Source organism: Apteryx rowi, unplaced genomic scaffold, assembly GCF_003343035.1.
Source record: "Apteryx rowi isolate R43461 unplaced genomic scaffold, aptRow1 scaffold_714, whole genome shotgun sequence".
NCBI classification, from domain to species: domain Eukaryota; kingdom Metazoa; phylum Chordata; class Aves; order Apterygiformes; family Apterygidae; genus Apteryx; species Apteryx rowi.
Window position 1 is genome coordinate 59,914 of NW_020450999.1, and position 13,372 is coordinate 73,285.

The following is a 13,372-nucleotide window of genomic DNA, read 5'->3' on the forward strand; positions in this document are numbered from 1 at the left end:
TGAAGACTGAATTTTTTTTCCCCTACACACAAATAAAGATGCAGCTATGAAAAATTCCTCCTTGTATTTCATAGCCTTAGGATACTTCAGCCATATAAGGGAGGAACTATTCCTAGGAGTAAAACATAGTATGTTTTCTTTGCTGGGTTACTCTGATGAAGCCAGGTACCAGTAGAGGCAACATTTCTGATGTGGAGAGTCTGATGGAGATTGTTAACTCATTATGTACAAGTCACTGTAGAGCCATGCCACAGAAAAAGCCATCAGCAATTTGCAAATGCACTGAAGTTACAGCCTTATACTTGTGATGGTCAGTATCTGAGGATTACCGCTTTCCTCACAGATGCACTTTGTTTCTTTAAGAAGACTGGTGAGTCAGAACCCCTTTAAGGTAGTAGGAGGTTACTTCTTGGAGGGCATCTGAGGGTGATCACAGAGGGAAGCTTCTAGAGACCTCAGGGAACATGTCCAAGCCACAAAGATGCAGCGAGAATCTTCCTAGATTGGAAGAAACTGGACCGGAGTTTGCTGTATCTCAGAAAGTTTGAGCTAGGGAGTAAGAAACTGACTGCAGGAGTGCTATTTATTTCTGTTCTTTCCTAGTTGCTTTGAGTTTTCTGTATTTAAAATCCTAGTATTCTAGTATATATTTCAATAAAATGTGACTTTTTTTGTTCTTAAAACACTTGGTTATCCTTCACTCAGTAGAAGATATAAAAAGATTGACCTCAAAATTTTGGGCAGCTCATGTTCACATTACAGTATTAATACCGGTTGCCCAAATAATTCAGTTCTCACTGAAGTTTTATGTTTAAATAGCTCTGTTTAATTCATAATATAGTATAAAATTGTGGATTCTTCTTCAATAGTTTGGTAAATAAAGTGCCCTTAATTTACACATTCATTTATTCCAAATAATTCTAATCTTTCTTGTAGGATGAGTCCTGTCCTCCTTGCATTCTTCCTGTGAAATAAACTGTAGTACCCTGAGATGAGTGATATGTACTTTAACCATGAATATTTTACCCTCTCCTTGGGAAGGCCAAGTTGTGCTCTGAATACTCTGAAATGCTGAGAAATGGGTGCCTATGGATTATAGTGCTTGGTATCTAGAATGTCTGATCATTCATATCTTCAGATGATACACTAGCTTTACTGAGTTTATTCACTATGTTACTGAAGCTGCAGTAAAATACCTTATGTTAGCTGTGTTTTGAAGAGTGGAAACATTAGTAAGTGAAGGATTATTTACAGAATGGCTTAAATGATTTTTGCTTCTGCCAGAAAAGGTTTTCAAGCGTTGTTCCTTAACAGTAGAGTTGGATGGCTGGAGAGTTTGTGACGGCTTTTGGAAGAATTTAATATATGGTGTGAAGCTGATCACTTGAAATGAACAAGTGAAAATGGAGGGAGTGTGATACTAATAGCAGTATCTTCTTGTTCAGGAGCTCTTCAGTTCTTGAGCTTTTGAATCTTCACAAAAGGGCAGAACATACAATATAAGTATTTTTCAATTTTTAGTTCAATAATGAAAAATGTGCTAGGTTTTTCATAAGCAATTAGAACACATGATTTTCTCAGAATTTTATAATCTAGAGGATTTTCAGTTAGAGATAAAGCCTGGATGATAAACTGGAATGTAGCAAAATTCGTAGGATGGTATGTGAATCTGTGATAGCTATTAGCTGTGGCTCTATTTTTGAATATCTTTTGCTGGACAAAAGACTGAAAATTGTGGTTTTTAGCTCCATTTTAAACTCCAATTCAGCAATGTCCTTTTAAATGTGTGCATTATTTTTTTTATCACTGATTTTTCAAAGATGGTTTCTGCTTAAAATTAAATGTCCCTTGTGCTTTGCTTGTCATTGTCCTATCAAAGAATTCTGTTTAACCAGCATATACAACTCTAGCATTTCATTTCTTAATGACTTCTTTAAGAAATAATTGTGGGGTTTTTATTTAACTTTATATCTTTAGAAATATTTTGCTAATAAAAATGAATATTTGTCCCTGCCCTTCGTGCTTCTAGCACAGACATGAGAAAGAGGAGATATGGCCAAAAATATTTCAGAAGTAGACTGTCTACTTGCTGCCTGATATGTATTTCCCTCTGTTGTTGTCTTCCATCTGTTTATACTCAAGCTACCTGAAGGAGCAGGAGAAAAGCTTATGAGCCTACAGAATAAACTTGCTCGGAGGAGCTAGTCTGTATATAGAATCAGGCTAAATAATTAGAGCAATTTCATAATTAGATTATTCCTATCACTCTAAAAGTCTGTAAGAACTTTTAAAAATTCATATATTTAAGATTAAGGAACAGACCCCTTTTCTGAGAATCCTCATTTCTGTGTGTGAGCCTAATTTATTGCACATCCTTCTGATCATTGTGAAATTTTGCTGACTCTTCGTAAGAGGAGTTAGGAAATGTCATGTCGTAACTTGTTACAATGTGTATCATGCTGCGAAGAGACTAAATTTGGAAAGATTTTTCTGAAACTAAACATACTTATCATTTAGGAAAACATCTGTCATTAAAAAAGATACTGTTTGCATTTTTACGAGGTATGTTGGAATGCTTACCTTGGGGTTGCTTTCTTACTAAGTATGTTTGGTACATTTATATTCATTTTGCCTATGTTTTTTTTTCTCTCAAATCTCAGTGTTAGTTTAATGTGCATTTCCTTTTTAAAACTACTGCTGTAGTCTCTGTAATGGGGATTTTTGTCTTTTTCTTCAGTGAAGGGAAGTCAGAAGTGTGAGCTGAATTGCCGTGCAATAGGCTACCGATTCTATGTGAGACAAGCTGAAAAAGTAATAGATGGAACACCGTGTGACCAAAATGGAACAGCAATCTGTGTGGCAGGGCAGTGCAAGGTAAGGACACTGTCTTTAGCAAAGTAAGGTCACTGTCTTTAGCAAGGCTGCTGGTAGACTGTGTCCTATTTAATTTATATAACAGACTGATACAATGTTACTTTTGAAATGGTGTTAATTTTTTTTTTCTTCAGTAGATGTGAAAAATGCCAACTTTTATTATTGAGTTTATTTCTTAACTAACCTTTCTGTCTACTGAAAGGAAACTCTGGAATGCTGAAAGACTGGATACAGATGGTATTTTGGCCATGATTAAGGTGACTTGCAGTGAGCTTTTTCTATATGTTTAGCTTTCTATAAAAGAGAGCTATGAAAGAATCGGAGCAAAAAGACTCGAAGTTTAAAAAAGAAAAAATATCTTTCTTTGTTCAGTCTTTAGAGAGGAGGGTTTTTTTTTTCAGTCTGCAATGTAATGGTTTGTTCAATTATATTTTTATTTTAATTGCTTTTTAACTGATGTCAGTGTGTCTTTTCTGATTGGCTTGTCTGCCATTTGTAAGATTCAAGTCTTATTGGCTGTCTGTTTACTCAGCAATGATGTTCTCTTAGAAAATACTGGGATGAATGGTTATTTTTCAAGGGTTCAGGAGGCACTACTGGCTTGACTTAACACAGTCTGCTGTCTAGTTATCTTTGTAAAGAATAAATACACTGTGCTTTCTGCAAGATGGTAGCAATCTTGAGCAAAAAGTTACGGTGTTTGAAAGAATGTTTATTTGTAAATTTGGTAAAGTAAGATCAGTGAATATGTGTATAAAATAAATTACCAGCAAGTGAAATTTGATGCTTGGCTGATGTTTCCTGTATCTGTTGACAGAAGAAGCAGAGTGGGTCACATGTGACTCATGAACCCAAATAGTGAAAGGTCAAATCCAGTTTAAATAGTTAGTTTGCCAGAGGAAATCTCTTATGAATACAACTTTTTCTTCTATGTGTCCAGATTCCTCTTACTTGTGCACATCTGGACAACACCATGTATATTTCTGTTCTGAATTTCTTAGCAATGCAAGCAAAGCCATAGCTTTGAGTTTCTTTGTAGATGATAGATCTGTGTGAAGCTGATTATTCTTTAAAGGCTCCCTTGATCTCAAACTGATTCAGAAAAGGCCAGAAAATTGTTTTAATTACAGTTCTGATCTATGACTCAGAAAACTGAAAAATAAGTTTAGTATTCCAGCTGTTATATTTTCCCAGTAACGTGCATATAAAAAATATATGCTGATACTTTTGTATTGGAGCTCTGGGATAGAAAGCAAAGGTGGTGTTCTGCAGCCTAATAGGAATATTGTTCTGAGTTTTGAAAATCACAGATTACCTGTACAGAACGCTACTTTCCAAAGCTGCATGTAAATAAAGTGTAATTAACCTGGGATGTATTTAAAATCCTCACTGTGAATATATAACCTGGGATTCATAGAACTGTAGAAGAATTCAGGTTGTAAAGGACTTGCTGGAGGTCTTGTTGTTCATCACCCTCCTCAAAGCAGGGGCAGCTATATTGGAGAGATCTTGTTCAGGTTGGGTTTTGAATCTGTTCCTGTGTTTGAGCATAGTCATGATGAAGACTTTTTTTCCTCATGCAATTGAAATTTCCTGTATTGCGTCCATCTTCTGTTGACCTACCACTGCACACCTTCAAGAAGGATCTGGCTCCATCTGCTTTGTACTGTCTGATTAGATGTAGACAGCAGTAAGATGTCTCTTTAGCCTTCTTAAGGTTAAAGATTTGTGGGGTTTTTAGTTTTTAAATGGTCCTAAGAATCAGTGTCTCTGTGTATCTGTTTAAACTGCTCCTCAGCAATGCTCAGTTAATGTTCAGTTAACTGGTGTAATATATCATTACTAAAGAGTTTAAGTAGGACCAGTTTTGTAGTGGTGCTCAGTACCTTAGAAGCAATAAAATTATTGTGAGAAAGCCAAGATAAAACAGATAAAGATGATCTTTATTTTGTGCACTTTGTGGTGGTTCTTGCTATAGCAAAGTAGAATTAAAGAGTAAGCTGGGAAAAGTTAGAGAGTTGAGTAAGTCTCCATAATGCAGAAGTAACGTTGAACATTGAATTGCTTTGGGAGAAGAGTACAGAACACTGTTTAAGCTGAATTGTGCTCAAAGATGCTTTGATATAGAAAGCACTATTTTAAATAAAAAACAAATCTCCCTAATTTTTGTTCTTGTCTGGTCGGTCTTAACCATGTAAGTGTATGCGTTACTGCAAAATATTGTTATGGGATATGCAGTAAGTATATACACACCTTTAGCTAAAATACTAAAAGGTTTGTATTTTTTTTTTCCTTAAAGAGGAACTTTAATTAGACAAACATATTTTCTGACTTCTGATGATTGATTCTTCTGATTTGTAACCATTCACTCCCTACTCATGAGTGTAATCTCAGTAAAATTGTAAGGTGATTTTTCAGCTGAGCTCGTATTTTATTGATACTTCTATAGGAGAAGATCAAATGGGAACGTTCTACATGATGACTCAGATTAGGTTCACTTTAAATTTTAGTCCAAACGAGAATGCTGTCTTTCCAGAATGATGAGGAACTTTGTTTTACTTTCCTTTTCCTTTCTTTTAAGCCCAATATTTTTTGTTTCATTCTACTCTATTCTTTATTTCTCACTTTCACTTCCTGCTGCTACGCTGCTGAAATGCCTCCTATGACTAGTCGTATTTTAGTTTTTGGACATATCAAAAGTTGAAAATTATGGAAATAGCTACCATGAATTTCCAAGGTAGTATTACAAATGTAAGTTCACATAGTAATAGCATGGATATTTGGATTTTTAACTGCAGCAGATCTCTTGGACAATTTGAGGCTTACATAACTAGGTTTTATTTCTTTCAGTATAAATATATTGTTTCTTGACTTAATAGGTGATACTCCCTGTTTTATTTAAAGATTTAGTTGCGAATCTTATTTCTCAAATGCACATCAGTGATTTCTTTACAAATGCATTTTAACTGATTTAGCTGAAAAGGTTTGTAATGGATTAATAAATCTTAATGTCATAACATTCATGTTGTCAAGAAAAAAAAATCATAGAATTCATGTTTGATTTAGTGCACTAGTAGGATAGAATATGTTTTGTTTGCCAGGTGACATCAGATAAGTTACAACAAAGAAATTGCATAATGCTGAATCCTTTCTTTAGTAATTTAGAGCGTAACCTAAACATTGTAGGATTAGAAAAGAAAAAGTCTTGTGCAAACATTTGGAGGTTAATACAGTTATTTAATTCTGATGTATATGTGTTTAAGTGATTTTATAATGCAAAACATGAGATTCAGTTCATAAATGCTTACACCTTTTGTTGTGCAAGTCCACAACATAAAGAAACTCAGTTCTTGATTCACAATAGGTGAAATTGTGCATCTGCCTAGCTCACATTATGTTTGAGCCCTAGGAGTATATCCTAAATTGAGTGTGATTTTTCTGTATGCATTTGTGTAAATGTGGGCTCTTTTGTTTTGTTTCTTTTTGTTTGTTTTTTGTTTTGTTTTTTTCCCTGAGAAAATTTATTTTAAACCTATTTTTACGTTTCTAATCCAACTCCCATCTTAATTTTTTGCTAGTAAAGCCCTTTCCTTTTACTGTTTTCAACTTCTGGAAAGATTCTGAATCTATTAAATATTTTCTAATTGCTTTAGCATGAACATCTCTTGGCATCTGCCTTTGCCTATCTTTGGGAAAAATGCAGAGGACAGTGATTCAGTATGATCATTTAGTATTCTTTAGTCAGAACATGTGTTAACTGCATTATAATTATATCATGATGTAGTATATAGTTTACCATTATTTTTATTAAATCTACTGCACATTAGACTGTACATATTTCAAAATACTGAATTGTGTTGCTTTAACTAGAAAGAGGAGTACTTGAATTCCTATGTATATTATGAAGCATATAGCCTAAGCTATTGTGCAGTTCTGTCCTTCTATTTTAATAGTGGAAAAAATACTGTTCAAAAATGTGTTACAGATGATGTTTCTTTTTCATTATTTTGTGTATCTGTCCTATTTCTTTCTCCTCCCCCATGCAGGTATACATTTTGTTAGTTTGTGCTTATTTTATTCCTAATTGTGTTGTTGCTAGTTGCATTTTTGGTGTTTGAGCCTCAAGAAGTCAGTGTAGGCAGCAGGTCCATCTTGTCACTTGGACCTGCAGGATTTCATAAGGCTTGAGAACAAGACTGTATTTGGTTCTTTGCTTCTTGTTAAGAAAGAAAAATTGCAAGTCCAGTCTTTATTGTATTCCTTCTCAACTTTCTGTTACCAGCTCCCAGGTGAGGAGACTGGGCTCCTCCTGGTCTCACTGAGCTGACCTCTCTATAGTGTAGCAAAGAAGAATGTAATCACCACCATTTTTTTGATTCTGGATTGCTTTCTGAACAGATACAAATATCATACGGTGAAAATCATGTATAGGTTTTTGACTTTTTTAATATGGTAGCAAACAAGCTCATCTCATGTTGTTTAATATATGTGATGATAAAGTAGGTAGAAACAACCTTCTGCTGCTGTTTAGCTCTCAAGTACTATAGATTGGTTTGAAGAAGCACAGCTGCTTTTAGGTGCTGGTTATTTTCAGCATAGAAGTAAAGTTCTGTCCTCTTACAAAAGCTGTTTGGATTATAAGAAACGGGTTTGGAATGAAGCTGAAAGGTATGAAGAATTCTTGCCAAAAAATTATGGTGCTTGAAAGTTACACAAATATTTTCTTTAAGGTTCATGTCTATGTTGCGCTGTATTTACTGGCCTTTGGGTGGTAGTGGTATGTAAATTCTCAAGTTTAAACTGTAACAAGGGTGTTAGACTTGAAGAGATCAACCAATTAGCTTCTTTACAAGGTCTATGAAAGAAAATAAGTGTTTTATTTATAGATCTGGCACACAGTGGACCAAATTTTTCACTCTGCCTATGTTAATAGGGCTTCTGTTAGAGGGGATTAGAATTTTGGAACATCAACTGCTACTGTATTGTAATCCACAATAGTTACTAATCTAGGGCAAGTTCTTTCATTGTAATTAACTGTGACACTGGAGAATACTACTCATTATGAAAAATAGTGGCAGGATCTAGTCCTTTCACCTCTTTACAGCTGAACACAACTAAATCATGGGTACAACACAAGACAGAAGAAAGCTTTGTGCTTAGAGGACTACATAAAGAGTTCTGTAGTGGTGGTGTGTTCCCCCCCCCCCCCGTGGACTGTTGTTATTTGTCTTCCTGCAGTAGCTAGAGTAGTTTATATTTCTTGACTTGTTACATTTTTTTCCTAGGTTCATGACTTTTAACACAAATTATTGAAAGGTGAGTTCTCAAAAGTTTATTCTCATAAGGATTGCATTGAGGAAAGCAGGTGAAATTTAAAGAAGATGGAAGTAATTATTGTTTTTTGTCAGGTTGCTTCTTATTAATATTTTATTATGCATCTTTCTGTAAGTTTTAAAAAAAAATCCATGAATTTCTGCTTAAGTGGTCTGAAAAGATTTGGGATCAGCTTCAGTTTCATCTCGCGGCAAGTCTGGAGTAACTTCACTGATCACAACGTTCCTTTGAAGTGTTTACATATCATTATCTGCTGCTGTCAAGAGACTACCACGATTAAGACAAGTTAGTTACAAAGCCAAGACTTCAGGGATATACAGATCATGATTCAACTTCTGGCCTTTCCAGTTGCTAATGAGGGAAATCATTAGCACCCTTCCCCGTATGCTTTTTAGTTTTCTGGCTGTCCAAATGTATCTTGCCACGCAGAATCCCCAGCTGGCAATGTTCATAGGGGCTTATTTAGATGCAACAATTTGCTTTCATTTAATAACATTCAATCTGAGCGTATTTGTGAATTCACTTACCACTACCTTCATTTTATAAATGCAGTTGTTCTGTGGTGTTATTGTATATGTGTCAGAGTGATTCCTTGTTGTATTTTGTAACAAACATTGGTAAGATCTGTATGACTAGGGTGTGATTGTTGGTTTGTTTAGTGGTGAGACTGTTACTTGCTAAAGAGTAAATAAAGGTTAACTTTTTAGTAGCTTTGCTGGGACATAAGTCAGAGGTATAACATTAGCCTGTCATTGAAAACTAGTTAATATTGCAGGTCTTGATTACTGTTTTGTGTGTTACTGTGTTAAGACTGTATTGTGACTGAAGTCTCTAAGAGATTCCAGAAAAATGAGAACAAAGCTACAGGGTGATCAGAGGGGAGAAGCTGTAGAAGCATTTGTTGTTTATATGTATTTGGTCAGTACTGTAAGTGTGTGGTTCACAATTCTCTTCTGCTTCGTCCTGCTTGAGGAGTTTATGCCTTGTCCTTGTCTCTCTTGGTGGCCCGTTGTAGGTTTCTTCAGCAATGGTGCAAGATACTCCAGAAAATGTCAGTCTGGGTAGGTATGACTCTTTTTAGATGCGTTTTACCTGGGTGAAAGGTGTCATAGGCTTTGTCCCTGTTTTGCCAGTAACTGGAAGAGTTGTTGATGTCCATCCTGCCAGCACTTAAGTATGTCCCTTGAAGTATGTGGTTTTACAGTTTGGGTTACAGAGGGTTGGGGGAAGTTACGTTACAACTTGTTCTAGAACAGTCATGAAAGGTGAGATTTAGTATTAGTAACGAGCAAGTCTCTTCTAAAATAAAGTTTATAAGAGAATAAGGTATGGCAGTTTGATTCTTTATTTGCAATACATATGGAAACTGGAAAGAAAGTGCCTATATTGGTATTGCTTTTAGAAAACTATCAAAAAAAAGCAACTCAACCTCCTTATAAACACATCATTTTTGTATAAGCTGTATTTTTCGGGTCAACATTTTATAGCTTTCCTCTGCAAACTATGAAGGAGTGTTTCGTTTAATGTATTTGGTATATTTAAATAAGATAGAAGGCTTTCATCTCTCAAAAAGCACCTGGAGAATCTCTATAAAATATCAAAATTTAAAAATTGTAAAGATGGCCTTGTGGTCCAGATATATAATTTTCCAGAACTAGTTTCCTCCCATGTGCATGCCAGCGTTGGTAGAAATAGGGAAAATAAAAGGGGGATGAATAAAATAATCCAAATACGTTACCTAATGCTAAAATGCCTATTGTTTCCCTTTAGTGCATATAGGGAAAATCTTGCTGTAGCCCACAAATGTAACTCTGCATGTGAGCTGCTCAGAAAGATCTTTGGATTTATTTTAGACAAGGGGAGAATATTGTTGCATTATGTGGTGTTCAGTCCTTGCACTGGTTGTTATAAGAAAGTAGTATACTTTGAATGAAAAGGTTAGTATTTTTCATAAATCTGACAGTTTGGCAAATGATCAGCCTCTTATTGCAGATGCTCAGCGTCTTTCAAAATAGGGATAAATCATATGTGGACATCCTGGTTACATGTGTGGACACACCGGTGCAAACTCTCTGGTGAAACTGGTGACACGTATTGCCTGTTTCCTTGGACTGGAGATTTTGTATTTCACTTAGGAAGTACAAAAGTTTCTTAAATTATATTTAATAGTGATTAAACAGTCTACACACTGTAGAGTGAACAGGGATGTAGCTGAAGGATATAATAATTAGAGAACCAACTGATTTATGTTTTGTACTATCTAATGCATCTGAGTATTTCTCTGAGAAATTGTCAGCATTTACGCTTAACAGTGAAAATGTCTCCCCAGTAGCAAAGCTTATTCAAATTTTAGCGGCAATAGGTAGCTTTTCCTTAACCCTATGTTAGTGTTCTGTTTTGTTTTAAATCAGGTATTTAAGTTGTCTAAAGGAATTTGTGGTCTCTGTCACCCTCTGTTGGACATCTTACTGCATTACCAAAGCAAGAATAAAAGACTTCTGTTAAAAAAATAGTCCATTTTGTCCCTATGTGTGTTGTCTGGTTAGTATTTTGAGTTTACCTAATCTTTGAAATGACAGATGGAAAATCATGCTATAATAAGAATAATAAAAATTATGAAGTGAGAAATAGGGTAAAGAATGCAATAGAGAGTCATGTTTACTTTCATCTGAAATAAAGATTATATGTGTAGAAAGTAAGGTGTTTCTTGCTTTTTAAGGATTCGGATCATGAGGCAACCACAGTTAACTTCAATTTAATTAGAGATTCCGGTTACACAAAATGCAGTCATAGCCGTTATACTGAAGATTCATTAAATGTAAGTTTTGTCCAGTGACCTTTCTTTTAGAAAGACTTCATGCAATTAATGCATTGCTGAGGAGAAAAACTATACCTTTGTTTCCAGTAATTTTGAATTTAGCTATAAAGGCTTCTGTTCTTATTCCACTGAAGAGGGAGAACTTCTTACTCCTGGGACTGCACTGCAATACTCTGACAGGAAGACAAGATTATCTAAATATTTTTCTGGCTCTGCTATTGAGTGTCCTATGAACACACCTTGTTTTTAATCGATTCTGAATTGATATGTGAAAGACTTTGGCATTTCCAAATATTGCTTGAAATCTGTTGTTTCTTTACGGTTCTGAAATAAGATTGTCACAATTGTACAACAGTCTGGAACTTTCTGATCCTACAGCTCTTCTTCCTTTTTGAGGTCCTGTATCCCATGCTTTCGTTCTCCTGGAATAAAATCATCTTACTTCTTACACACTTAAATTGGGTCTCCTTTGACATGCTTCCCTGTGACACGTGTTTTTTTGTCAAAACAGCTGTGTCTTAACCAGAATGTTTAATACATTACTATTAGTTTTCTCTGAGTTGTTGATCAATATCAGATACAATGGCCTTTTAAAACTGAAGTGTTGTTTAACCTTAGCAGTAAAGATAAACCATGTATAATGAAGGAGGGTTTTAAAGCAGCAGTATGTACAAAAGTCCTTTCCAAAGCCTGGCCCTCTTTTGTGGCCATTAGAGGAAGTCATGCAGGAAGGCAGGAGCAGCAGTATCTTTTTGAGTACCTCTGAACCTATCAGCAGCCATTTCCTAACTTCCAGAGACTGACTTTCTTTCACTGTCTGCTGTTCTCTGGTTCATCTGGCCCCGAAATTGGAAACACAAACCTTGTAGCTTGTCTGGTACGAGAGGTGAGATCTTAACGCTTGTTTTTTTGTGCGTAGGCCTGTAACTAAACTTAAGTGTATGTGCTTATGATGAAATATTCCAATTTGTTTATTGTTTTGCTACATTCTTATTTTTCTCCGATGTTCCAGTAACGGCCATGTACAATATTGTAAGTACTACAAACATGCTATTCATTCATCAAAATGATTATGTACTTCCTGATTTAGACTAGACTTTGAATTCTAATGAAATCATTTTTAAAAGCAATTAAATAATTTTAAAATAACTCTAGACAAAATAAGAAGAACTTGATGATGTTCTGCCTATGCAGAAGCAAGAACTACAGCAGTAATCTTAATCAGTTTCATTATTTTTGTATAAAATTGTTTTTCTACACACTTGAACAGTGTTCTTTCTGATGAATTTTGGAAAGTGATTGGACTATTTCAATTATGGCTGTACTGAATTTCACTTTTTATTTCAGAATTGATATTTGGTGTCACAGTAGCTTGTTGCTAATATATATGCCCTAGACACATTTTCAGTATTACAATATATGCCTTATTTTGATAATGCTTTTGCTGTCGCTCTCTTATTGCTCTAAAGTTTCACAGTGCTTTTAAGTTTGAAAATGTCTGTGAATAGGCTTCTTCAACTTGCCAGTCAGGCAGAAGTAGGTATGGTGTTTTGGTGGTTCCCCCCCCCGTATTTTTAAGTTGATGTGTTCTTTTCCTCTTCTCCTGAAGCCAGCAGGGTGAGTCCTCCTCAGTAACTTTTAAGTTCAGAAGAACAATGTTAGTGGAATACTGAGAGATTATTAATAAATAAAAGTGTGAGGAAAGAATGCTGTTAATTATTTTGGCCTTGACTGTAGCTTACTGTATGCACCTATGGAGAAATACGTTGCATATATATATATATATTCTTTCCACACATCTAGGACACTAGATGCTATAGCTATAAGCACTGATTCATTATAATTTTGGAGACAATGAAGAGGTGGTTCTGGAGCTGTGAAGCAAATGACAATTGCTTTGTGGAGATGCTGGTTAACCACATAGTGGCGCACTTTACAAGAGTATTGCTTAGCTGTTCACCTGCGATTCAGTTTGGGTAGGAATTATAGAGATATCTTAAAACTATCTGAAACAGGTGTTTTTTCTCTCTCCTCATTTTTATATTACACTTTCTCTTGCATTGTAGTTTATTTTTATCTTCCAGTTAACTTCTGAAGTTGTCTGAACTGAAAACATCTGAGCAGTTTTATGATGCACACAGTAAGTAACCTTACTAGCAAAATGACTAGCAGTAGAAACTTTACTTGCCTTTTAAGAAAAAAAATAATTTACATTGTGTTGAAACCCTTGCAAACTTCATAGGGAAGTATCTCAGCCAACTACAGAAAGCGTAGCCAAACAAGGCACAGCTGCATCATATAAAAACATGATTAGGCAAGGAGCTCCCATCTGCAACTCTGCTGACA

General features: G+C 35.2%; 1 protein-coding gene across 1 annotated transcript in view; it reads left to right on the plus strand.

Moving 5' to 3' along the window:
• Nucleotides 1-2,730: 2,730 nt before the first annotated feature.
• THSD4 (thrombospondin type 1 domain containing 4) overlaps nucleotides 2,731-13,372 on the plus strand; it is a gene marked incomplete at its 5' end in the record, with an annotated part of 243,529 nt that continues 232,887 nt past the window's right edge. The window contains one exon of the mRNA XM_026087391.1: nucleotides 2,731-2,874. Within this exon, the coding sequence (XP_025943176.1) occupies nucleotides 2,731-2,874 (144 nt within the window). The remainder of the gene's footprint in view (nucleotides 2,875-13,372) is intronic.